This window comes from Cinclus cinclus, chromosome 3 (genome assembly GCF_963662255.1).
Source record: "Cinclus cinclus chromosome 3, bCinCin1.1, whole genome shotgun sequence".
Lineage (NCBI taxonomy): Eukaryota > Metazoa > Chordata > Aves > Passeriformes > Cinclidae > Cinclus > Cinclus cinclus.
This window is the reverse complement of record NC_085048.1, coordinates 116,221,544-116,248,885: the sequence shown is the minus strand read 5'-3', so window position 1 is coordinate 116,248,885 and position 27,342 is coordinate 116,221,544. Positions and strand designations below refer to the sequence as shown.

The window sequence follows — 27,342 nt, the reverse complement described above, 5'->3', positions numbered from 1 at the left end:
CAAATTCAATTCAGATTTTTAAATAAACCACGACTTTATATATTAGTAAACACACTTTCCCAATTTCCTTTATTTCTCTCTGGGTCTGATACTGGTGACAAATTCAAATGGCCTTTGGTGTAGTTTTTAATATTTCAGAGTAATACATCCAGATAAATCAACATAAAGACATCTCTGAAACTGAGATGCTTGGAGAATTTAGTGCCTGGAATAGGCCTCCAAGTCAAGCTAGAAGAGTCAGTGTTACGTGGCAAGCTGCAGATGCCAGACTTTTGTGGGGAATTCCCTTTGGAGACTTCTTGCCCACTCTGCACCTGCAAGAAACTGAAGGCAAAAAGGCAATTCACAGCTTCAGTCAAATGCCCTACTGTGAAAGCTGTTTGTGATTTGTACTACCTGAATTCTACCTGGAAACATCTCCTTCCAATTCAGTCTCATGGATGGCTTTTCGGCACCATTAGGATACAATTATTTTAAATTGGAATAGAATATAGAAGCATGTAGGTTCAAAAGAACCTTTGGAAGTCTCTAATCCAACCATCTGCTCAAAGCAGAGCTAATTAAAAGGCACATATTTGTCATCCAGCCAATCTTTGGAAATCCCCAAGCATTGAAATTCCACAGCTTTTCTAAGTACCTGTTTAGCACATAAGAACCCACACTCTGAATTTTCCAACCCCCCATAAATTTAGTCACAATTTCCCTTGCTGCCTCTATTCTCCCCACAATGGTCCTTGAGGCAGTGAAAGACAGCAATGAGATCCCAACTTTGACTTCTCTACTCAAGAACAAACAAATCCAGCTCCCTCTGCATCTCATCAGTCCACTTCCATCCCTCTGTAGCTCTCCCTCTTAGTGGCAAATGTCATTTTCCCACTGCACTATCCAGAAAGTATTTGCCTCTTCTTTTCCTTTCAATTTTTAAAATATTTGTGGTTGCTAGGCTACAACATGTACATGGCTAAACCACAGAGGCACTGTTAGAGAGAGTTTGTTGGACACCCTCCTACCACTTTCCCATTCATTTGATGCACTATCAACAGGACCAGGCACTCAGATAAGACTGCACAGATCTGCTTATAAAATGTTTCCATCACTCTAATGCACAGGGAAAACCACTGTGATAAAAAAAGCAACACAGAATCAAGTTGCTTCAGTTCTGTTGTGTTAGTCTGAGTTACTCACATACATGCAGAGAGGAAACACTGAACGGGAGGAAAAAACCCTATGTTAGATGAATATTAAGGAAAGAGATAACAATGGCCAAGGCCTATATGAGTCTGCAAGAAATCAAAGGGGGTGGTGTGCACCATTGAGCTGTCAGTAGAGGCACTTAGACCTTGGCATGCTGTGCCAAAGTTCTGTCATGTTTGGAGTACCTCAAAATTTTTGTGTCTTAATGAAAGCCAGAAGTACCGTGTTGTTTGGGAAGAACTATGTGGTGTAGAGTCCAGGATTATTTTGGACAGGGTGGTGGAAGGAGATGAAGAAACTTTTGAGAATATGAAGAACTGTACAGTCCAGCTTCTTTCTCCTGGTTCTAGGAAAGGCATTCCTAAGCCAGATATAAACACATTCATAGAAACCTGAAAAAAAAACCTAAATGCCAATCTAGAGTGCCATGCATCATACTGGTAACAAAGGTAGGCTCCCACCTGATAGTCTGGCTTGGTGAAGTAGTCCAGGCTTGCAATGTGATCCAGGAAAAGGTGGAATTCTGAAGGCATGTGTTTTAGCAGCATTCGGTGTTCATACTTTTCTTTTATCATGCCAACCTGCTCCTGGGAAAAAACCACAACAAACAAAAAAAGTTTTAGAGCCAAGAATCTCTTCCATTGCTTCATATTTATAAAGACTTATCATTCCTGGAACACAGACTCTTTCTAGACCCATACAGTGTCTACACACTTCTCCTGTTTGCTGTCCAAGGCACAAGGAGGTTCAGCACTGCAGGCAGAGGTCAGAGGGGGATCTTGAGTCAGAAGCTTGCTGCACAAGTGACCTACTTCTTTCCAGGGATTTTTTTTCTTTAGCACAAAGTATTTCCAAGACAACATGAACATTTAGCTTTATTCTGTTTGACTTTCTCATTTCAAATCCCATTTGGCTTGTTTAGGACAGCAAGGTGTTACCCTCTTGTCTTTCTAAAGGCTCTTTTTATTTGTCAGAACGACAGCTCAGTAGTTCCACTGGTACTGTTTACTTTCCAAGAAAAAAGAAAGAACAATGTGATAAAATATGACTAACAATGTGCATAAAAAAATGTCTAATTACTCCAAATATGAGAAGCCCAGCCTGTGTATCACAACACACAAAAGCAGGGTAGCATCTTACAGCAAGACCTGATGAAAAGGAGATTCTGGCTTGACTCCAGAAAAAAAGCTGCACTGAGCTGCAGGAGGAATAATAAAGAGTGATGACAATTAAAATGTAGCACCCTCTCTTAAGCACAGACACCACTTTTCCTACCTTATCTTTGATCTTTCTCCATGGAAGCTGACCAACAGCAAACTCCACCAACATGTAAAAGAGGGACCACAGATCATCATGTCTACCCATCTCCTGGAGGAAAGAGAGATTGAGACTGAGGAGCAAAGTTCCACACTGCTGAGGGGTCCAGGTGTACTCTCCAGACGAGCTACCTCATTTTAAAGGGCAGCAAGAGAAGCCATAATTCCCAGACAATGATTAAGGCCAAATTAAAGGCTAAAGATCCATATTTACTAATGGGACATGGAATAACCTAGATTAAGAAAAACCCCAAGCTGTATATAGAACACAGCTTTTATTATTATTTTTTTAAGTCTAAATATTATTCAAATTTGCCCAGAGGTGTTTGCAAAAGACTCACCATCACACACCACAACAATTTACAGATTTATAACATTTCCAAATACAACTCTCCTCCCGTGTTAGTGAATGGGAAATAGAAACATGGGGATAAAGGCTGAAATTATCAAAGCACATGAAGACATTTTTGGTGCTCAACTTCCAATGTCTAGGATATGTTTTCTCAAAATAGCCTGCATTATACAGCAATTTTGGTGTCTAAATATACATTCAGCTGATGCCAGCTACAGCTGGGCCTACTCAGCTCTTGCAAAAATTATACCTCAGGTTTCTCTGTGTCTCTCAAGAAAGAGAAAGAATTCATGACAGCATTCAGCTGCCCTCCTCACATCACACTTTCCACCTTTTGCAGACAATAACTTCCTCCTTCCCTAAAAAAACCTCACATTTATTTGTATGTCACAGGTAATCCTACAGTCTCATCCTAATTAAGGCCAGAAACCTGGACGTAATGCAGGAGGGCTGATAGTTTCCATATGGAAGGCACTTAGAAGATGCTGAGTTGGAGGTGACCCATCAGGATCATCAAGTCCAACTCCTGGCCCTGTGCAGGACACCACAAGAATCAGACCCTGTGCCTGAGAGCGCTGTCCAAACTTACTTTTTACTGTCTGCAAAGGAACAGTACTGAAATAGGAGAGAGTAGTGTTTTGAGAATAATGCTAGGTGAGCCTTCTAGAAGCATTTATAATGAAACAGGCCAGACACTATGTAAATAATAGTTCTTTTCAGGAAAAAAAAACAACAACTAGTTTTTCCCAGGTGGTTCTTCTCCTGATGGCACAGTGTTAATGTTAAAAATTACAGATGAAGAATGGATTTGGGGACCATGCACTTGGTAACTCCTGGCCAAGTTCTGCTACAAACTAGCAGCAAGCAGCCTGGCACTTAAACAGATTTCCCCATCAGTGTGGTTTACTTTTGCCCTTAAAAAGTGTCTGGTAATACAATAATTACAATTTTAAAGTCTGCCAACTAGAGAGGACCCATAACTGAAGTGTAAATTTGATTTCACAGTTAACATCCTTAACTGCCTAATGGAAATACTAACTTCCATAGACAACTAGCCAGACCTGGCACCTCTTGCTCCTTTGCTCCCAAAAACAGGTTTCTGAGGGGGAAATTATCTTACTGGTAACTCCTTATAACTCCAAAATACTCACCCTGTTTTTGTGTGCATTCACGGAGGCATAGCGAACGGTTCCTCGGAAACCAGCAACGTTACGAGGCTGGAGGGAGACAGGAGAAAAATCTCAGAAACAGAGAGGATGACTGAATCCCCTGTGCAGCCAACTCCTGAGAACTGCTTGTCTAAACTGCTATTTTGTATGCACCCAAGGAATACAAGGCTCTTACTGCCTTCCTGTGCTCTAGCAGCTACACAGAGAGCGATCTCCGATTCTGTGTTTCTAGGAAAGCTCACTCTACAGAGGAGGCAAGGTGGTTACAGTGCTGTGTTAGAACAGTAATAGTCCAGGCATGGAGATAAGAACATTGAGCAGGATCAGATTTTCTTTTTTAAACTCCAGGTCAAGGGAAAAGCTAGTAAGAAAGTACAAAACTGAGTCATGAGCAAAATGAGCTAAGCAAAGCCTGAAGGTGGCCTGGTCAGGATGGAAATGGGGATCACCTCCTCTGACAGATGACCACAAATGTTTGCTGACACTGCTGGTCAGCATCTTCTGCAAGACTTCAACAAGTTATGAAGCTCTGACTTTTAGAGTTCTTGTTTTTTTCCAGATTCTTCCCAGTATATCCTATCTTTATTTTCTCTTTCCCCTATTCTCTTTTTCATGTCCTTGGGAATGAAAGGCTTGATGTAGTGGGTGTGGAAAGGCAGTCCTCCTGTGACTTATTTGTCCCATCTGGAGGCTTTTTCTGCTTTGCTGGCTGAGCAACTGTTCCAACTCTTTCTACTGCTGCCTCCACAAGAACATTAGACCATGTGAGTTCACTTAATGCAGATGTCATTCTGAAAAAGCTTGCATTTAAATTATGGCATCCACCAAATTCTCTTAGTTGAACTAGAAGCACCAGAATTAACAAGACTTAACAGCAGTGCTTTCAAAATTCTTGGGGTAATCCAGGTTCAGGACCATACTTCTTTCATCATAAGGCTAAGCCTGGGCAAAGAAGTAAACATATTCAAAATGAAGGTCCTACTCCATCAGAAAATCGAGCATATTAATAACAAGTTAATTGAGTAACTTGTCCCACAGAGAGTAGTGGATTCAGCTTTGTTCTTTCAGCTGTGCCTGTACTTTCAGAACTAAGCCTAAAACTCTGTACTTTTATTCTAGGGCACCCTTCTGTCACTTTAAATATGTACAATTCAGTTGCTTCCTTTTGGGTATGGGGAGGTTGCTCTGAATTTTGATATTCTCAGAAAGAATTAAATTTCAAATCTTTTTTTAACAAGTTCACTAACACCATGTAACATATCCACACCTGTGTGGTGTACAATTCAGCTTTTAACTTATAATAACTCTAAGCAAAAATAAAAAAAAGAAAGCTGCAAGGCTATCTTACAACTCTTTTATGCTAATCAAATACTCCCCAAAGAGAACCCATATGCATATCCTGTGCACTTAATCCAGCATTTAATCTTGCAGTACACCAACTTGAGCTATAAGATACTTATTTAGCAGCAGGTAATAGCAGAGATATTGTATTTGTGATCATGTACCTCATTGCTCCAAGAACTACTTAATTCAGGCTTCCCACTGACAAATGACTGCAAAATATTTTTCAGAATTCCAGAGAATTCACCCATGTGAGTTCCTGAAAAGCAGAATACTGGCCACTGGAATATAGCCAACACCATAAATTTGCTCTACACATTCAAAAGAAAGAAGACATTCCTCTTCTCCATAATGAATGGAAGATAGCATGCTTGGATACTTTTCATGAATCACAAGGATGTACTGTGAACAATTCTAACATGTAACCTGTAATGTTTTCAGAACAAAAATAATTCAATTTTTGCAGTTCGTGCAAGTACTGAACCAAGTACCACATGCACTGGCTTCAGTATGTCTCTAAAAATTGTTTTAGATCAATACTTACTATTTCTGGCAGACAGGCTATCAGTGCAGTCTTTAATTAGATCTGTTCTGAAACCAACGCCAAGCAGTTTGCAAGCACTGGTTGCAAACCTCTCCTCTCTCAGAAGCAAAGCAAAGCCCAGCTTCTGGAGCAGGTCTTTAACCATGCATTGGCCAACATGACTGGCTGCTCCTGAGCTGTCCCACACCTGAAGCCAGAGGGCTTTCCCTCCACTCCTCTCTCACGTGGGACCTCAGGGAAGGGAGACTACTACAACCGAGCAAGACTTTGCACTAGCTTTGACAGGACCTTTAGAGTCCTTTGAACAAAACAGGCAGATGTCAACTGTCTATGTCTGCTGCTCAAAAAGGTTGCACCTCTTTTAACCACATTTGCCTGCCCTGCCAGTCACAAGGAATTGGTCACTGCAATCAAGTATTTCCCAGGCTGTGGAGATACCTTGTTTTCCATCCAAACAAATAGTTCCTCACGGAGCATTGATTGCAGCACACGCTGCATACCCAACTACTACTGACTTTTCTTCTGAATTCATAAACATTAGTTTTCCAGATGATTTCTCTACACACTTAATTTCTTCCAGTTAATAAACTTCATCCCACCACTGCACTCGCCAGCAGTGGAAAAGAGCCTGGATAAAGCATCCTTGTCGTCCACACCAGTCCACGCGTCACACGGAATTGAAATTACAACAGTTAGGAGCTTCAGACTCTGGAGTCATATATAGTCCAGCTGATTTGAATCCCCAAAATTATGAATATATAATAAGCTATCAAGATGGAATACAATTTTAAACCATAGCTGATTTTTTTTTTACACATCAGTATTGCTATTAAAAAAATGTTGTAAAGTGCATCCTTTCTTCCACTGACATTGCATCTGCTACAAAGCTAAATTATTTTACTACACAGTGCTGCAGTGTGTTAGAAGATTGGCTTAAAATGAGTTTCAGCTTGGGAGAATATGTCAGATCATTGCCACAGACCAAAATCTATATTCTGTGTTCCTCTCACTGCATTAGCAGTGTAGACTACCTCACAGACAGAGAAAGAACTAGGTAACAAAATCGTGTACGACGTGGATGCATTTTCCAAACTGTGCTCTAGTACACCCATAATTCTCCAGGTCAAACACTCAGGATCATTTCAAGTGCCAACAGTGTTCCCATGATTCACATGAAGTCTGGCTTTCCTGCACACTCCCCTTTCATTTGAGGAGTGCTCATGTTTCCCCATGAATGTGAATTCCTGCTCCTCACACCATGTTCATTCACAGAGATTAAAATTATTTCTTTTGCTTCACTGGCAAAAGAAAACTGGATATTTTCAATGTACCAGTTTCCAGCTGCCTTCCTAAAACCTTGCATTGGGATGCCAGTACATTCCTCCTGCTGTTTTTTGAGACTGGTATTCTCATGACCACAACCATTGGTTCCTCTCCAGCTTTCTGGAAGCCTGTGCAGACACCTCATGAGATGCACCACCTTTGCCCCTGGCAGGCCTGCTGTCATCTAAGATATTAACCCATCTCTCCTGGAATCAGGAAAAGGACTTTTCAGCAGTAAGAACATGAAAAAAAAAGTTAGCACAGTTTGAAGAGAAAGTGGTAATGAGAGGGGAAATGCCACAGATCATGGAAAGCATTTGGAGATATATCTTGGATAGAAATGACTTGTTGGAAAGGTTGTGGTAAGAAGGCAAAGTGAAAGAAAGCCTTATCTGAACTAAGAGGAAGTATCCCTGTGACCTCTAGGAACCTTCTGCTTCTTCAGACAGGCTCATGAGGGAGATGTAGGGATATGCCTCTCCAACTCTTCTGGTGGGGACAAAATCCACACCTCTTCTATGCATTTTGACTTTTTAATTTAAACAGCAGCATTTTGTAGAATCATTAATGACTGCATCATATTTCATGCTCATGGGGAGTCAGAAATGAATAGAGGAAGCTGGAGACAGAAAGGTAAGATGAGAAAACTCCCCTCCCCTTGCCTCTGAAACCACAGAATTGACAAAATCAATCTGGCACCACCCAAATATCTGCCAGCCCCTCAGGCAGACTCCCAAGTGTTCTAGGCCTCTGCATCACATTTAGGTAGATGTCACGATCCTGCTGAAAAACAAACAGATCATGAGAGAAAAAAAGAAAACCAGGTGTAATTTGGACTTCCATATATAACAAAAGCACAAACCAAAATGAAAACCCAGAAGCATGGTGATGGCTCACTCACAACTCATAGCAGAGATGGTTACGAGCAGCGGATGGGAAGCCAACGCATCAAACACAGCCTCAAAAGAAGAGCCCAAAAGAACTGTAAAACAGAGAGAAACCCAAAGAAAAACATGATAAAAAAAACAACAAAATGAGGAAAAAAATTAAACAGAAATGAATTAAAAAACATTCAATATTGTATCCCAACAGAAACCTGTGTCTTGTTTAGTTGTTGCCATCTCCCATCACCCTTCTCAGGGCATTTGGCCCATCCTGTGCTGAATTTCATTTTCACACAAAGCCTTGTGTGAGCCTGTGATTTGTGAGTGCTCTGTAATGGTGAGAGGGGGCCCTCTACAGAGAACCTTCCCCTGCCTGCATATCACACCTAATAACTGGAAAAACAAGGCTGAGAGCAGTCATGCAGACAGCCTTACCACAGGTCACCTGTACACTGCTACTGTGATTTTCCTTCCTACAATTATCTGATGTGTACACCTCCCTTCCTCCCCTAACCAAACTGATCTAACAGCCTGCAAGGGGATTTGCTCCCTCATCTCTTGCCCTTTTCATCCACAGCAAGTTCTAACATTAGCATGTAACTTTCCAAAAAATCAATAGCAATGTCTCCTTTCCTATTTGAACTGTTATGGGTTCTCACCCAAGATAGTTGTGTTTTTTTGGTTTTTTTTTTTTTTTTTTCCTGAAACCACTACCTTGCTTTCTCACAATCAATCTCCATACAAACAGTGGCTTGCCAACTTTACAGGTTTCACACCTGCCAACTTCAGGCATGTTCCCTTCCCTGGTGACTGCTGCTGTGATCCACTGTCCATGGGGGGAAGCAGAATGGTGGTTTGGGAGACAGCAGGATGAAGCTCAGTGCTGCTTTTAGGTCACATGAGCAGTCATTGTATCTGTGAATGGCACAGTAAAGAAATCTGAGGGACATCCTCATCAGAGGCAAGAATTAATATTCTAATATATTATATTACATTACCTTAAAACTCAATTCAGTGACCTGAGGAAAGACCTTGACTGACAGATACTTATTCCAACAGAAGTCAAGTAATCAAAAGCAATCCACACAACGGAGTTTCTTATTCAAGTCTCACTATTCCCTTTCCTAATAATGTGCAAATTCTAAGAATTCCATAAATTTTGCATATAATTTAGTTTTGAGAAAGCTATTTAAGTCTGCTACTATTCTTTCAAAATCAAAACACACAAAACAGTTCAGTTAAAATGCCATTGTTCCTACTTTACTTTAGGAAAGTTCAAAATTTCCAATGAATTTGACATCATTAAAGACCCAAGACATTTTGTCTTTATTATTAATAGCAATCATCATGTGATTCTTGCACCTGAACTTGTACTGAAGATGAGAAGGCTTTTCTCACAGTAAAAAAAAAAAAAAAAAAAAAAAAAAAAAAAAAAAAATTATTTTTTAAAGTCAAAAGCTTATTTCAGTTGTAATCCTATTATTCAGTTATCACGATTTGAACATGAGAGCTTTGGCCTCAGAGCTGCACTAGTTTCTTGTACTCAAGGTCCCATAAGGCAACAAGCAATACAGAATATCCCAATGGAAAGAAGAGAGTGCTAAGTAAGAAAGATAAGTTTTTCATCTGCTGAACCAGACCAAGGGAACTACTGAAATGGAAATGTTTTAGAGTCACATCTCCTTTGGGGTTTAGAGCTCAAAATGCTTTTCTGGAACCAGATGGAGACGATTCTTTTCTATCAAAAGGAGGAAGACAAAAGGAAGCTGTGGCAATCACTGCGGTGCAGCACAGTGAAGTTCAAACCTCCCCACCTTCTGAAGAGACACAAAACCCACATCTCCCTCCTTCCAGGGTACAGTCTCATCCCTAAGCCACAGGGTGCTTTGAGATGCAAGTTTAAGAGCATACAAGTTAAAAAGGATACCTTTTGCATGAAATAAATTTATAATTATTACCAAGAGGGAGGAAATGTATGACCTGGCAGCAAATGCACTTACCTGACTGAGGGGAGATCTGACCTGCAATCCAACATTCACTCACCTAGGGAACAAAGCCTCTGTTCCCTCATCACTGGCCACAGCAAGAGCTTTATATTCCTCCCTCTGTTTTCCAGTGGGAAGAGTAATCAGAGCATCAAGTGGAATAGCAGCAACCAGAAGGAATGACACATTCAGATGTCATGCATACCCCCCTGCAGCTTGGTAGTAAAAGCACTCAAGAGACGGAAAATGGATCTCAGTCCCCTGCAGTTATACATAAAATTTGAGCTTGAGTTGTCCTTCCTTTTTCTTCTCCCCTTTAGCAATTGCTGTGTAAAATAAAATCAACAGCAAACTGATGTAGATGATCTGAGGTCACCCTCATTGACCCTGGGCTTTACGGTGAAGAAAGCAGAGAAACAGCCACATGTAGCAAGACACCAGATTCCCTGCCTGCTAAGAGTTTCAAATCCATCACTTAGTATGCTTTCCATATATTTAATTCCAACAGCATTGGATTTCTACAACTGTGACATTTAAAAATCAGATCATAATCTCCCTTCTGAAATCCAAATTTGCTACTCCAGCAATGAAAGTAACAATGAGAACCTTAAAGTACTTTTTGTGACTATTTGTTTTATAACTAACCCGTTCCCAGTGAAATTGCACTTCTCTTTATTAAATGTGCAATATTTTTAAGACCAAGGTCCATTCTTTTTCCTTCTCCTTTTCTCTGAACAAGCGTGACTGTGCTATGTTTTCAGCCTTCCCTGTGATTCCCTTTGGACAATACAAAGTCTGAGACAAAAATTATGTTCCCTCCCAAGCTAACATCATAATACAGCTCCACAAATCTCTTATTCTACTCCAAAACGTTCATTCCTTACATAGTACTACAGATTTACATGTATTTCAAGTACAAAGCAAATATAAAGCAAATGGGCTTTATATGTCTGAATATCTGGGGTATTAAGAGGCAGTTGTTCCTGTCTTCTGTGTTATTTTATAGCTCATTTTCCAGTGGGGGGGGGGAAACTACTTATTATTAAAACATGCCATCATCTACTCTTCTAATACCTTGCTCACTGCAGCGAAGTTTATTTTAACACTACACACAGACATTTGGAAAGTAAATACCTTTCTCTCAATTAGCTGACACATTTCTTCAGCCTTCCTCATGTTCTTCTGCACAGGCTGTGTGCACTGTCCTGCCTACACCATCATCCCTGTGCCCACTGACTCCCAGAGCCGCCCTCGTGCATGTGCAGTCTCTCCAGCAAGGCACTGCAAACTACTGCAGTGCAGTCTGAGCCACAAGGAGATCCAGATCTAATCAATGGGCTGCAGCTGACTAAGCTAAAATAAAATGCTTGCTGAGCAGAACTGTCCACTGTCATATCCTGCAATGGGAGAAAGGCATCAAGAAAAACATAGCTTTTATTTTCATATAAATAATTAAGATCAAGCTGCCAAACCCTTGAACACTTTCAATTAATATTTGTGGAGCCACAGGGAATATGTTTGTGAAGTCAGGGTACCACAGACAGGGGAAAGACACAATGCTTTCTGTACTGCACGTGACAAAACAGGCAGAGCCAAGCAAGGAGTTCTTGTCCAAAACTTGACCTACATTAGCACAGAAAACCTTCATGACTCAGAACACCTCCATTACATAAGCATATGTTGTTCATCATCTGCATAACAGTGTTTATGTTCACTTCCCCCTTCAAGTTCACATTTTCTTCTTAGCCCTAGCCCTCCATATCAGATTCTGCTAGTCCAGCTCTCTGCTGTAAAAATTAATTCAAAATGAAAAATTTGACTTGTGCACATTCTAAAGAAGAAAATTTGACATATTTTAAGAAACCAAAATGTTCTCAGTTCATTCCTCAGTTGCTTACTTCTGTTGTCTTAACACTGACTACTGTTATTGCTGCTTGGCAAAGGTGGGTTATACAATCAGGATGTCATGGTGAATAAAACTGCTCATGTCTCTATCTGAACCACAGCAGAAGGCTGCATCATGGGGAAATAACAGCTAAATCCCTAAAAAAGATCACTGCATCCTGTAATACCAAATTTGTTACGAAAGGTCTTGGGATTCTCCACAAAGTGGATTTTTGGGTGGGAGGGAATCAGGAAAGTGGAGAACATCGTGAAGAAAAAATTGGGACTTGTTTCTCAGAAAAGTATCCCCTGCAAGCACTTACTAACTGGTATTTTACAGACCTTAATAAAATTCCTTTCCTTCATCTTCTTGTGCATGTTATAATCACAATCTTTTCAATCACTCTTCACGCAAGTTTGTCATTATTGTCTTTTGAACGCTGCTTAGATCTGCAACAGCTTCTTTGAAACTGGATGGGTGGTATCTTATGCAGCTTCAACTGTTACCTCATCTAGATTCATACAAAGGCACTAAAAAGCTGCTGTAGTTTTCATCACCCTATTCTGTACAGACCATAACATTTACATCACTGGCTCTGTTCATCCCAGGTAACCTGTCTCCAGTCCTAAAGGAGATGCTTCTGGATATCCTGCAGGTAGGTCACAGGGAGCTGGGCAGATGCATTCTGTTTCATCTGACATGTGCAATACTAATTTTTAAAAAGGCATGACGTTGGTTCAGGCCCCACAGACCAGAATGAAAATTTGACACTCTCCTAAAGTACAAAATCAGCAGAAATGTTAACTAGCTGGGATAGCTACCTTTCTAATTAGGAAAAGTCTACGCAGCTTTTCCAAGGGAAAGTAGCATATCACCAACAGTTTTCTCTGCAGCCTTTGTGCATATAGGCAAGGGCAAGCTAGTCCATACAGTGCAGCCAAGTTTTCAAAAATATCAGCCTCTCAAAAGGTCCACACTACAAGAAATTGCACTGCAAAATATGTTTCGCTCTCATTTGAGTGGTGTCATCTATAATTGTCCTTTAAAGAGGAAATAAGCAAGAAGTTTTGAAATCAGCCAAATTCAAAACATGATTTCCTTTATATCAAAGTTTATCTATGAGGCTGATTCTTAAAGTTTAACAAAAAACTTTGGCATGAAAAGCATGAAAATTTTCATTTAATTTCCCCCCTCACTTTATGGCATTTATAAGCAGCACAGTAACCCAATAACTAATAGAGCTGTAGGAGCTGTGACAGCACTCAACAAAGCAAGGGTGTGAGGGAGCCCAGGAACTTTGATCAGGACAGTGTGGGCCACACTGAGCCTGCAGTTATGGTGGTGATGGGCCACAGGGCCTGGTTCCCCACATGAACAAGAGCAACAGAATCTTCACAGAGCCTCTGGAAGGGAGAATCAAAAACCCTGCAATGCAAGGAAAAAGGGACAGCTAGTGGTAACGCTTAAAGGAGTAACAGATGGAAATTCCCAAGAGAAGGGAAAGCTGGCAGCAGAAGGGAGGCTCCTGCCTCACATCCAGATCTGCAGGTGCAGAACAGATGAAGTACCGTGGGTACTGGTGAGGAGGAACAAAACCTTGCCAGGAGAGCTACCTGAGCCTGAATCAAATGTCCGTACAAGGAAGCAAAGGTGAGCGAATCTTCAGGTCGCTGAAGATTGATTCCTGCAAGAAATAAAAGTCCCCATCTGCTGACCTAATTCGATGTCTCAAGAGCTTTGTGGCTTGTTGGGAAGCCTGATATGGCATAATAAGGACAGATTGCCAAGTTTGTGTGGCCACACTTACAGCTCATTCGCGGGAGCCCCAAAAGCGCTGGCTTTCGAGCAGTGACCTTGGATACTCTAAGAGTGACTACACACACCGAGGCACAGAGGTCTGGCTGCTCTCCTAAATCCTGCCTGGGAGAAGCTTAGGCAGCAGCAGATGCATTGTGCAAATCAACACCAAGCTGTCAAAGATGGGGCTTTGGTTTCTGTGACCACATGTCCCTCTTTGAGGAAAAAGAACTGCTGGTGGAAGAAGGGACCTGTTTGACACAGTGGCAAGAGCATCTTTACAAAGACTTTGCATCTCTTGCTAATCAGTGAGGAGGATTTAAAGCAGGACAGGATTGCTGAATCCTGAAGAGAAATGGAAGAACAGAGACTGTGAGGAGGTGCCCCAGGAGAGGATGATAGAAGCTTCCACATCTCTCTTGGAGAAGCAGCACAACAGAGGACCTACCTCGAGTGCCTGTCCAAAGCCTCCTATATGTGTGCAACAAACAGGAGCAGTTAGTGCTCTATGTGGCATTGCAAATCTATGATCTCACTGAGATTTTAGAGAGACTTGGTGGGACTGCTTGCACGGCTTGAGTGCTGCAATGAATAGGAAAAAGGACTGGGAAGGCAAGGAGGTGCATTTCCACCGGGATGGCTTGAATGTATGAAGCTTCCCTTGGAGCAGGGGACAGGACAGTCACTACTGAGGGGTAAGTGATCAGCACAGGTAGTATAATTAGCTGTAAGCACCTGCCCCTCACTGCCTGATCGAGCATTAAAAACAGATGAAACCTTCTTTACAAAACTCAAGGAAGCCTTGCAATTGCAAACCCTGGTACTCACATGGGACTTGGATTACACCTACATCTACTGCTGCTTCATCTACATATTGCAGAGAAAACATGGCAGGGTGAAGCAATCCAGGAGTTTTCTCGTGAGCAGTGAGCAGAACCAGAAAAATAAGAAATGGAGATTTGTAGTCATAAGGGAAGGACAACAAGGGAAGAGAAACAGAGTTTCCAGGGGAACCCGGTGGAGAACAAGCTGTCCATGAATCAGCAGTGCCCTGGGGGACAAGAAGGCCAGTGGGATCCTGGGCTGCATTAGGAACTGCATTGCCAGCAGGTCAGGGAGGGGATCCTGCCCCTCTGCTCAGCCCTGGTGAGGCCAGCCTGGAGTGCTGAGTCCAGTTCTGGGATCCTCGGGGCAAGAGAGACAAGGAGCTCCTGGAGTGGGTCCAGCAGAGGGTGACAAAGATGAGGAAGGGGCTGGAGCACCTCAGTTGTGAGGAAAGGCTGAGGGAGCTGGGCCCGCTCGTCCTGGAGAAGAGACACTGAGAGGGAACCTCATCCATGTCTGTCAGTGTCTGCAGGGAGGGGGCAGAGCACGGACCAGGCTCTGCTCGGCAGGGCCGGGCAGTGGCACCAGGGGACACAAGAGGGCAGGAACTGAGGCTCGGGAAGCTCCACCCGAACATGGGGAAGAACTTTTTCCCTGTGCAGTGCCCGAGCACTGGGACAGATTGCCCAGAGTGGTTGTGGAGTCTCCCTCGCTGGGGACGTTCAAGAAGCATCCGGACACATCCTGTGCCATGACCCTGCATGAGCAGGGAGGCTGGATCTGACGCCCCACTGTGGTCCCTTCCAAATTTACCCATTCTGTGAATCTGTGTGTGATTCTTCTCTCCAGCATTAGATCACTGACCCAAAGCTTGGAAGTCTCAAAGTTCAAAACCTTCCTCTCCTACAGGAGTTCCTGCATTCTCACTTGACAGCAGAGCACCACAAACACCATGTATTTAAACCACAGGCAGAATGGGAGAAGGCATGTTGAAATCTCTCTCATTTAAGCTTTATAGCTGTGCACAGCATAAGATAAATTCCCTAGAAAAGGGATGTTGGGAGACTCAGAACCCTGAAGAAGGCACTGTTTACTGTGAATAAGTAATTTTTCCACTGTCTTTCATGAGAAAACCTAAGTCTTGAGCACCAAAAGATGCTACTAAGATTAATGAACCAGGAATAGTTTGTGAATTTATCACTGACAGTACACCCTTGAGAAATGAAAAATTTCAGGTCAAAAGTACTTTGCTGAAGACAGATGACAGATCTTACCCAGAATTTGTCACTTTTCAAACGGGAGAGAGTGTAGCTTAGAGGCAGGGAAGAGCAGTAAGAAATCAGCATCTCCTCAAGCAGTTCTGGCAAGCTGCCAGGCTGTTCCTTGTTCAGGAACTCATCCTTGCAAGTGTTTGAAAACAAAACACACTGAAAATATGAATTATTTTTTGTCCACTAGCAGTCTGTCCAGTTTTTCGTAATAGCCAGAGTCCCCCTGGGTAACCAGGGTGTTGGCTGTGATCCAAATGCCAGAAATGTTGTTGGTAGCCAAAGTAAAAGCCTTCCGTAAGGCTCTAAGCAGCTCCCAGCACACCACAGACACCACAGGGCTACATGACCAGTGCACATCTGCTCTGCCTGTCCAAAGGAGTAACTATCAAAGCCTGACTTCTACAATCTGCAAAGAAATACCAAACAATGAGACTGTTGAGAACAGCTGAGCTTTCCTGATTGCCAACAGAGGGAAGAAAAGTTTGCCGATGCTTCCTTACACACTATCTGGTCCCAACTATCTTTTGTCTTTATTGAGCAGTGTAAGTTCTCACAGACTGTTGCCCAGCAGACTTTGTAACATGTGGCAATGGGCAAGGAGTAGAGGGGTAAAACCATTCCTATGAAAGCACATCGGTGCCACAATAGCTTTTCTCCAAGGACTAGCATTTGTGATAATATTAGCATCCCACATAAGGGAGATCAGTTTTGTTTTCCTAGAAGCACAGGATTAATTCAGATTTGGAATAAATTTGGATTTAGTTACATCAAGTGGGCCATAACTTTACAAATGCTGAGATATCAAGCTCAAATGTCAAGTAGCCATCCTCTGCAGAGACAGAAATCAAAATCCGTAACACTCAAAGGCTCAGGAGAGTAACAGCTCCCTATGTAAAAGCTGCTGGGATAGCCCTTGAAAGAAGGTCTGGGAAGCCAGAGTGGTAATAAGTGAGGATAGAGAAAAATAATGCCTAGTGAAGATTATGCAAGATAGAAATGATCCCGCTTTAAAGTTTTAATCAATCTCTAGACAGTAAGAGGCAAGAGCTAAGTTAAAAAAGACAAAACAAAACAAAAATCCAACAAATCCACAGAACCCTAAAGACCTGGCTCATTATCTGTATTACCAGAAAGTCATTCAGAGTTTTTCTGAAAAGATGATAATAAGATTGTGGCTCTGAATTTCAGAGGATATGAAAACAGCTGGTACTTGTACAGTATTATTCATAAAGTATGACAATGCTGTTGAAACTGTAGGAAACTGCAGAGAACCTATGTGAGCAGAAAACTTCCATTAAAAATTGAGTATGACTGAAAGCAACATCCAGACAGGCAACAAAAAAAGAGAGTGAGCCCCCTTCCCTCACCTATCTTGTGCATTGTACCTCAGAACCAAACCACAGAAATACTATGCTCAGGATGATTATATTATAAATCTGAAAAATGTATTCTTCACGGATAAATGAATGGAAAGAGAATGGAGAAAAAGAATAGTTCACCTCGCTAGCTTAAAATAAGCGCTTCAGTGAAACAAGTGATAAAGTTCTTATTTAAAAAAAACAACAACAAACACAAAACCACCACAAAATGTCTCCTTTGTCTTGCCTTCATACCACCCTTCACCTCCATCTCCTTCCTAATCCTCAGTGCATTACTTGGGCAACGATCACACTGTGCTTCTCCAGACAAATGCCTTGGTCTGATAAGTGGGAATCGGTGGTATCAGGCAGCAGGGACATAAAAGAACCAAACAGTCCAGTGATAACTATTATATAATATTAAAAGGCACTGAAGTGAATCTTTATGTGTTTTTTTTTTCTGTATCATTTCTGCCAAAAAGCCTGACCCCCTGAAGTGTGGTGTGGGAGAATGGGTACATTAGGTATATGACATTTTTTACCCTGTATGATCCTCCTACATCCCAAATGAATGGAGACTTTTCACCACTTCCAGGAAAGCACACTCCCATCTGTCAGGGAATGGCATGTATCTTTTTAGGAAAAGATCATATGTCATTCATCCTTTTATGAGACCCATCTGAGGCAATCAAGCAAGAACCACCAGACTGACCAGAATGAAGAGAAACCTTCTCAGAGTCCTGCACTCTGACAAAGCTCCCCTCACCAACACCAGTCCAAGTAGGATGCAGCTTGCAAGACACAGCTGAAGAATCTTTTCCCTGGAAAAGGCTGGATGTAGAGCTGTTTCTAAAAACAGGTCCTGGGAGCTAACTAAAAGTGAACCAGTTTTAAATTATGGTGAGAAAGGAACAAAACAGTGGATTCCAAAGAAGAGACATTTGGAAAAATTAATTTCTTTAATTGCAAAGCAAGAAGAGTATTCAAATAATGTGACTTTAAATACAGACATAAATAATTATTTGAGAAATGAAGAAATTTTGCAGAAAACAAAAAGCCAGTTTCAATCTGTAATGGACTTCAATTCTGACTGCAGAAAGAAGAAAGGAGTGGGGCTATATTTTGTAAAGGGCAACACAAAGAAGGGTTATCCCCAAACTAGAAAGCATTGACAAGGAAGTCCTACAGTATGTAATGTGTGTCTTTCTAAGAATAAGATGCAGGCACAATCTTTGGAGCTGCTCCCAACTACAGGAAAAAGAAAAGACTTATGAATGAAGGGAAAAAAAAAAAGAAAAAAGAAAATTTTCCCAGCTATATTAGTCGACTAAAGACACAAAATCTGCTCACTGGTCTTTGCTTTCTTCCCACTCCCCAACCATACCCTGCACTACAGAGTCTCTTCATTTAGCTAGTACATTATCAAACTTCCCCAGAACAGCAATTATCTTGCAGGTGGAAAAGGTGTGCAGATCCAAAGCTGCAAGCCCGGAATGATAAACAGAGCTATTGTATGAGCACTCTCTGCTTGCACTGTGATCTGAAATAAATCTAGGAATTGTCTGACAGATTGTAGAATATCTGAAGCTTTACACATCCTTATGAGTGACCCCAGATAACACCACGGTGGAAAAAAAACTGAAGATAAAACCCATATTACACGGCACAAGTCATGTCCCCTGCTCTTACCTCCCCTCCAGGCAGGCACACTGAAATATCCCTGCTATGAAATCTGGATAGAGGCAGTAGACAGAAAACCAAAGCCAGGAAAGGTGAGAAGAGCATTATAGGCTGCAGCTCACAGTGAGCTCAGCCTCAGGGATCAGGTCAGTCTCTAACTTCTAGTACACTTTTTCATAAAAAGCTTGAAGAATACACCAATCTCTTTCCCCAGACCACAGAGAACTGAACTAGACCAGTCCCCTGGGGCTACAGAAGTTACATGGCCACCACTGAGCTCACCCTCTTTGTTAGCGCATATTGTACTCAATAAGTATTGCAAGCCTGTGGAAAACATGATTATCCTGAAGGAAATAAAAGGGGGAAAAAAAAGTGCCACACATCTTTCAGGACAAAAACTATCATCCCTTCTTAGATTCCCAACTCAGCTTGCTGCTTCTCACCTTGCAGAAAATGCAGTCCAATACAATGATCATGCACAACAGCAACACACCAAAGAGAAGCACAAAACCTTTCCATTCCTAATCAGCTGCAGAAATGGAAAAACACTCTTTGAAATGTACTTACTGGTCGGACTTCCCCAGTAGTGTTGGTGTACTGACGGGCCAGACCAAAGTCTAACATGTAGCACTTCCTGTATGTTGAAGGTAAGCGGCCCATGGCAAAGTTGGACTGGACAAAGGAAAGCAAAAAAAAAAAAAAATCAAAATTGACACCAGCAGCTTGGGTAACAGTGGCCATTTCTTAACAAAATTTCATCATGTAGCTCCACATGCCTCTGGTGGAAACAAGTCACAGATAAATTTTAAGATGCACCTTCAGCATCATGATTAGAGAACCACTGCCTTGATAAGAAGTTCACTTTAAAGATAAGAGACTGTGGAGTCTCAATATTGCTAAAATTCACATTAGATTAGTTACATTTCTGCTGCTCCGAGAAAGAGCTACATTTAACACTGCTAGTTCTGCAGTGGGAACTCCATGACTTGCATAATAGGCTTCTGCTCATGGTTCAGCTGCTAGCATGAATTATTCTGCCCTAACTTCCAGGATCCCCACTTACTGCATTTCATTGCCTAGATCATGTGAACATTCAGGCACATAGAAACCACCAGGTTTCATTCTCAGTAAATAAACCAATAACAAGCCAATGGAGCAGCTCCTTTTTTTAACCTCAATCTTAAAAGTTCTATGCTTTACCATTATGGGTGGCTGCTGAAGTGTTTGTAGCCAATCACATCAGTGACTGCTTTTCAGCTGAATCTGGTCAGCCAAAGGCAGCTGATTCTAATAGGAGCAAATGAAGGAAGTTGGTCTCAGGTATGGCATAGTAACAAGTTTTCAGGTCAACAAGTAAAGAACTGTAGGAAGAAGACTGGCTTCTACAATTAGAATGATAAAGAAAATCGTAAAGAAAAAGCAAAGACTCAGAATTACTGTGCTTTGCCTAGGCAGATGACCAACGATGTGACTGTGTTTCTGACACTGGAAACTGTGCTCCAGCTTTTTTGGTAATCACTCATATGGGATTAAGAGCATGATTTAGTCAAGTCAAATAGGTGAATTAACATTTACTCAAGTGATGCGTCACAGAACAAGACTCCCTTTCTGAACAACTTTTACAGTGATAATTGGCTGGATTCCAAAGGACCATTCAGAACTAGACTGCTTCATCATAGGATCTTGAGTGGTGCAACTCTATGACTGACAGCTACCAACCCACCACGGAGCAGCCTCTGCCAATAAAAGCTGGTTTGCTATGCACTTAAAGGAAGGACAATGTATTACTATTCTGTACCTACAGAAAATAGCCAACATGTCAGACAGCGGGAGTGTGCAAGGAAGCTTAAATATATCTGCTGAGACCTGCCCATACTGAGAGTGCCTTTATTGAATCAAGCAGAACATACAGACATAAAACCAAAAGGAACATTTCCAAACCAACATACAGGCTTGATGTCACGATGCAGGAATCCCACAGAGTGAATGGCTTCTATTGATTCCAGAATCTGTTTGCCCAATCGCAGCGTTGTGCTCAGTGTGAAAGTCCCTCGAGGCTGACTCCTTCTGAGATCTGCAAGATTTCGGCCCTGAAACAGTCAATAGAACACTTAAACCATCACAAGAAAGCAGAGCCTTTCACGTCTGTGAGTTCTAACATGCAACCACAAGAAAGCAGACATGCTACTCAGAGAGGAGCTCAGGTCATGTGTGCTACATTTATTGCGTAAGATCTTCCAGATATTTTTGTTTTAGCTTTTAAGTGATGCACTTGCTGATAAGAAGATACCAGACTGTAATCTGGGGAAGTCAGCTGATCACTATTTGTGCACAAATGGACAGCAGTGCTTCAGACTATGAGACCAGCACCTCCTTACTGTTAAACACAGACCATACAGAAGCTGATTCAAGAACAACCTCTGCCTGTTCTCTGAGCCACCTAAAGATTAGAGCAGTACAAATTTGACAAGGAGGTCATGATGCTGCAGTTTTCTCAGAAACTTCCTAGCACACATTGTCTGGTTCAAGCTCAAGCCAGCATTTTTGTGGCAACACCACAATGGGGAACGTTGTCCATCAAAACAATCATACCCAAAATCAGGAGAGGTGGATTTTTCCACTGACTTAATACTTAACAAAACAAATTGCTAATTTACCTCCAGTTAATTAAATTTCTGAGGAAAAACAAAAGGGCTACCAGCTATGCATGAAAATAAAGTCAATTTAGGAAAGAAAAAGGAAAAAATGACAGAGTAAATGCAAAAAAAATCCCTGTTTTCTTTGATCCATCTGTCATCTCAGTTTTGTCTATATCTCTTTAGCTTTGTAAAGAGAAGCTACTAAAATGAATGTATTCCATGGCAGAGTGCTGCTCTAACCCACAGAACTACTGCATTTACCAACCCATTAAAAACATTAGGAATAAGAGCCTGCTGTTTCAGAGAACATTCACAAAGAACAAAAGCTATAGGGACATGCTGTTCATTACTATGCTTTAGAATCTCTTGATTCTGCTTCTGTAAAGACATACAAAGAAGACATCTAGCATCTATAGAAGACATATGCTTATAATACAAGTCCACACGAATTCAAGCAGAACTCCCAACAGCAAAGAGACATAAGATTCCAAACAGTTGAGGAGACAACAGAGATTGCTCTCCAAATGCCATCTCTTCATCCACTCATTTCCAGTTCTCAAGTTATTTACAGGCATAAAGGTGCCAGCTGGCTCATGTAGCACATGACAAGTCTCTCAAATTGTTTTGAGCCATGTTTCACTTCAGGCTCTGGACTCTTGAAGAATCACAACTGATAGAAGCCAGCTCATGGAAACAGCCAAGCCACAGCAGTCCACCCAGCTTTGCTCCTTAACATGAACAAAATCAAACTAAACCACCCCTCTAGTGCTTATCTTCTTGAATTTCTGACACTTCACCAGAGGCAGCACAGCTTTGTCATTGCTGTTATGAAACATCCAAGTTACTGAACTGACAGCAGATCTTGCTTTCCACTGTAAAGCTGTTCCTTGAACACCAGCTCTTTTATCCAACAGTAACACGGAAAGCAAGGCTCATTTTCTTCAGGGCTGCACACTGAAATGTGCTATAAGTTTCCTCAGCTGCTACTGCTACCAGGAAAAGACACAAAATGAGCATTATTTTCCAAATAAACACCATCAGGCTGATTATGGAATAGTGCAGATGCAATGAATTGCGAAGCTTGAGTGTGGAAGCCTCAGTCCTGGTGACTGAAGAGTAAGGGAGAACTGCAGTACACAACAGTCAGAGGGACACGTGGTAAACCATGCCTCAGCAAGTCTTGAGGTCGAAGGAGAATTTTAGTCTGAATAGTGATGGTGCAGAATTAGCTAAAACCTTGTGTATCAACGTCTTCAGCAAACAATGAAATTATTTTTAGCTCTGCCTACTCTGCGAGCTCAGTTACACAGTCAGGAACGAGCTAGAAAGTAAGAGAATCCATGCAGAGAAATTTCTTTCCAAGACAAAGGCTTGGTAAGGACAGGATTGGGAGGATAGGAGCCTTGCTCTTCCATGAGCTCCAGCTAGCCCTTTCACGAATCATATTCATACTCACACTGCAGCAGCAGCAGCAGCAGTAGCCAGGGTTGTTTAAAGGATTTTATCTATCTATAACAGCAGCTGGGATGCCAACAGTACATAGAATGCAAACCCAAGCACCAGGAGTTTACTGGGTTTAAACAACTGTATTGCAAAGAAGAACTACAAAAGAATCAAAGGTTTATTTTAAAGAAATACTGGGATCTTCTGCTACCTGTCTTACTTCACCTACTGTCTAGCAGTGCAGTCACCATGAGCTACCCAAGTATTTGCCCTTACTGACTTGATACCAGCAGTGTTCAATCAGGAGTAAACACTTCCACAGCACAAACTGAGTTACTGCTGAGCTTGGGAGAGAGAGGGGAGCCAGAGATTATGGCCTTCCACAGAGAAATTGTGCTGCTGCTGTGACACCACTGCTCTCACTCTGAGCTCTGACACAAGACATGTTTTGAATGCTGCATCACAACTCAGCAGGAGGCATTTCAAAGAGCTGCCACTGCTGCACAATGCTGTGGGTTGCTCCTATGAGCATGCTGAATTGAGTGCTTTCCCCAGAAAATTGACAGAAAGCCATGTTAAACAGAAAAGCAGAGATATGAAATATTTTAGCACATATTGACGACTGGAGCCATCCCAAGGGATATCAGAGCAACACCAGCCCTTCTCACTGTCTTCCATTCCACCCTTTTCTCTGTGTACAACCAAGTCTTTACACAACTACTTGGTTTTATTCTCTCAGTGTAAATCCTTCCAATAGCGATTCCATCTTTATTGGACAGACAGGAAGGGCAAAGAACAGAACTCACCTGAAGCTGCATGACCACGTAATTAAACTTCTCATTTCTTCCACAGCCAATAAATCTGCAAACGTGATCCTTCCCTGAAAAGAAACAGAAATGAACATAATAGAACACAAGACAAGAACCCTGTGATCATGATGTTTAGAGAAATGGTTTCTGATTCTGGGCTGGCACCTGGTATCAGGTAAGGAGTTTTGCATAAAAAACTGAACTCAGCTCACTGCACCAACTTTACTCAGTACAAGCTGACTTGAACACACCACCACCACACTTACCTACTAGCACTGTTTACCCTGAAACAGCTAATCTAGTGCTACCTCAACACAAACAAACCCTGATTTTTATAGTCACAGACACCTGGAAAAGAAAGATGTTTATAGAAATACTACAATGAAACATTAAAGCAATTTCATAACAACAGAAGAAAAAAAAATCGGAGCTGTTCAGTGTCAAGTTCTCTCATGATGTTAGTACAAACTATACTTATTCAGGAAAAATCAAACATACTCTGCCACCCCACAATACTCAGCTGGTCCTCAGTGGGGGGAGCAGAGGCTGTGGCTTCAGACCCTGACCTGTAATGGATTTGTGATGGATTACTCTCTGGATTCTCGAATGGGAAGGATGGGGCATGAATTGCCCTAATAGCAGACTGCTGATAACAGACCAAAGGTTGATGCACACCACAATGGCGAACTCCTGGTTTCCTGGTGGGGTTTCTAGGCAGGGAAGGGTGTGAGAATCATTGCATAACTTTGCGCTATGTTTCTTGGTAACACTTGAGCAATGGTGATTTGAATTAGTTTTTAAAACCAAAGTTTAAAGGAAAAAAAAGGGAACAACATGAACACATAGAGTAATGAGTAACTGCACTGCCTGTAACACCCTCAGGGCAGTGCTACTGTTGACACTGTGTGTACCACAGGCCTGGGGCATCAGAAACTGCTGGGGACAGCAAGACATGACAGATTAGGGACGTGGAGGGCAGGAGGAGACAAAGGAGCAACTTTCTCACTGGAGAACCAGAGCTCTAACCAGAGCAGTGCACACAGCTGTGGAATATGGAGCTCCATCCCAGAACACTTACAGCATCAAGAGCCTGCCTTTTAAGGCCCAGCATCATCCCACACCAGAACAACCATACTCTCGCTCTTATCACAAAGAGAAAACAGAGCTGCTGCCAACTGGAACTGGAGGAATAGATACGTTGACTTCTCCTTAATACCTTTGGAAGAGAAGGTTTTAAACAGACAAACAAACAAAAACACCAGTCCTAGTATCCACCTGTATCTGGTTAGATGAACAAGAAGGTTACGTATGTGAAGACCCTTCCTGACTTTGGCATGGACATTATCCAGTCTCAGGACTGAATGTGCAAGACCATGCCGACATCATCAAGGAATATCATAAACCATCGTATTTCAGGAAAAGATATTCAGAGATTAGGAAAGTACTCTCCTTAGTATATCACAGAAGGGGCCCACAAGGATCTTAGAGTACAACTCCTGGCCCTGCACAGGACCATCCTCAATACTCACTCCATGTGCCTAAGAGCATTGTCCAAACACCTCCTGGACTCTGTCAGGCTTGGCGCTGTGACCACTGCCCTGGGGAGCCTGTTCCAGTGCCCAACCACCCTCTGGGTGAAGAACCTTTTCCTAATCTCCAGCCTAAATCTCCTGTGACACAACTCCACACCATTCCCTCAGGTCCTGTCACTGGTCACCAGAGACAAGAGATGAGTGCTTCTCCCTCTGCTGTCCCTCACAGAAGTTGTAGCTGCAGTGAAGTCTCCCCGCAGCCTCCTCCAGGGTGGACAAACCAAGTGACCTCAGCCACTCCTCACACAGCTTCCCCTCAAGACACTTCACCATCCTCATCACCTTCCTTAGGACACTCCCTAACAATTTCATATATTTTTTAATACTACAGTGCCCAAAACTGTCCCCAGCACTTGAGGTGAGGCTACCCCAGCTCAGAGCAGAGCAGGACAATCCCCTCCCTTGCTCAGCAGGCAGTGCTGTGCCTGGTGCTCCCCAGGATCCCCAGGTCACTTTCCATGGCACTGATCTGCAACCTTTCATTCCCCAGTCTGCACATCCAGGGTTGCCCCAGGTGTTCAGCTGTTTTTCAGTGCCTCCCAGAATCATCTTCTCCATATCTTCACCAGGCACTGAAGTGAAACTGATGGACCTGTAGTTTCTGGAGTCCTCCTTCTTTTCCTTCTTTGACAATTGGGACAGTGTTCACCAGCTTCCAGTCATCTGGGACCTCTCTGGATTTCCAAGACCACTCAAAAATCCTTGAGAGAGGTTTTGCAATGACATCAGCTGGCTCTTTGAGGATTCTTGGATGAATTCCATTGGGCCACATAGATTTTTAGGGATCCAGCTGGAGCAGCAGACTGCACAATTTCAGGGTCAACTGGGAACTGATCATTCTCACAGTCAAGGTCTTTCAAGCTCAGGGCACTGAGACCCCCTTGGTCCATCAGCCACGCTGAAGACAAAGAATGCATTAAACACCTCTGCCTTGTTCCTGACTCTGTGAGGTAACCATCCTCACACTGTAACAGGCCGATGACATTTTTACACTGCCTATTGCCATCAAGATATTTGAAGAGTCCTCTCTTCTCATACATGCCCTCCTCAAGCATGGAGATCATAGCAGAGAGCAGCAAAGCATATTTTAACCCAGAAAAGATGTATGGGGGTGTATGTATGTATGTATGCAAAGATGTATGTATTTTTCCAAGGTATATTTGGTATAGGAAGCCTCACAACTGTTTTACTGCACTATCTGCCAGATGACACTTGGTCCTTTGCTAGACTGCTCTTCTCAACAGTTGTACAGATATTCCAGAAGGTCACAAGTTATGCCATAGAAAATATGCTCTCTATCTGCATCTGTTTGTTACTAAAACAAAGCAAAGAACAAAGAGTTTTGGCCAGTTAATTAACTAACACTGGAGGAATACATCAGCCCAATGTTCACAAGCACTGGCTTGAGAAAAGTTTCAGAGTGTTTTATTTTGTTCACAGGCATTTAGTTAAGGCAAAATTTAAATGTTCAGCCACAGAAAAATATTCTTTCTACTGCAGTCTTTTAACTGCATTGAATATAATAATGTCCCATATAATATGGGGTAAAAAATATTGCAGTCACTGAAATGGTCTTCACTGTCCTTATTCTGAAGAAACTTAAAAATTACAATCAATAATTATGTTCTCATGTATAAGAACTCCTTCAACCCTTGGAGAGATATTAATCACCTTGTAGAGATATGATTAAAGTCCCCATTTGAATACTTTAAAACATTCATTACATGAAAAGCTTTCATTACACAGCCCCTAAAAGAACTTAAATTAAGATCCTTTTTTGAGTCTATTTTTTCATATACATCAATTTCAAGCTGGTGGACACCAGTATTCATTCTAATTTTCTACTCATTTAAGTTCTTAAATATCCCTGATGTATTTTCAATGCAGCAATGAAACGAATCAAATAAATACTAAAAAGGAAATGTGACATTATTG

At 42.0% G+C, this 27,342-nt stretch overlaps 1 protein-coding gene across 1 annotated transcript in view; it reads right to left on the bottom strand.

Moving 5' to 3' along the window:
* Window positions 1-27,342, bottom strand: part of TTBK1 (tau tubulin kinase 1) — an 83,667-nt gene that overhangs the window by 40,016 nt on the left and 16,309 nt on the right. Inside the window, exons 3-8 of the mRNA XM_062489494.1 lie at window positions 23,813-23,886; window positions 20,874-21,014; window positions 19,492-19,596; window positions 4,014-4,079; window positions 2,470-2,562; window positions 1,656-1,781 (exon numbers count right to left, since the gene is read on the bottom strand). Coding sequence (XP_062345478.1) covers window positions 1,656-1,781; window positions 2,470-2,562; window positions 4,014-4,079; window positions 19,492-19,596; window positions 20,874-21,014; window positions 23,813-23,886 — 605 coding nt within the window. The remainder of the gene's footprint in view (window positions 1-1,655; window positions 1,782-2,469; window positions 2,563-4,013; window positions 4,080-19,491; window positions 19,597-20,873; window positions 21,015-23,812; window positions 23,887-27,342) is intronic.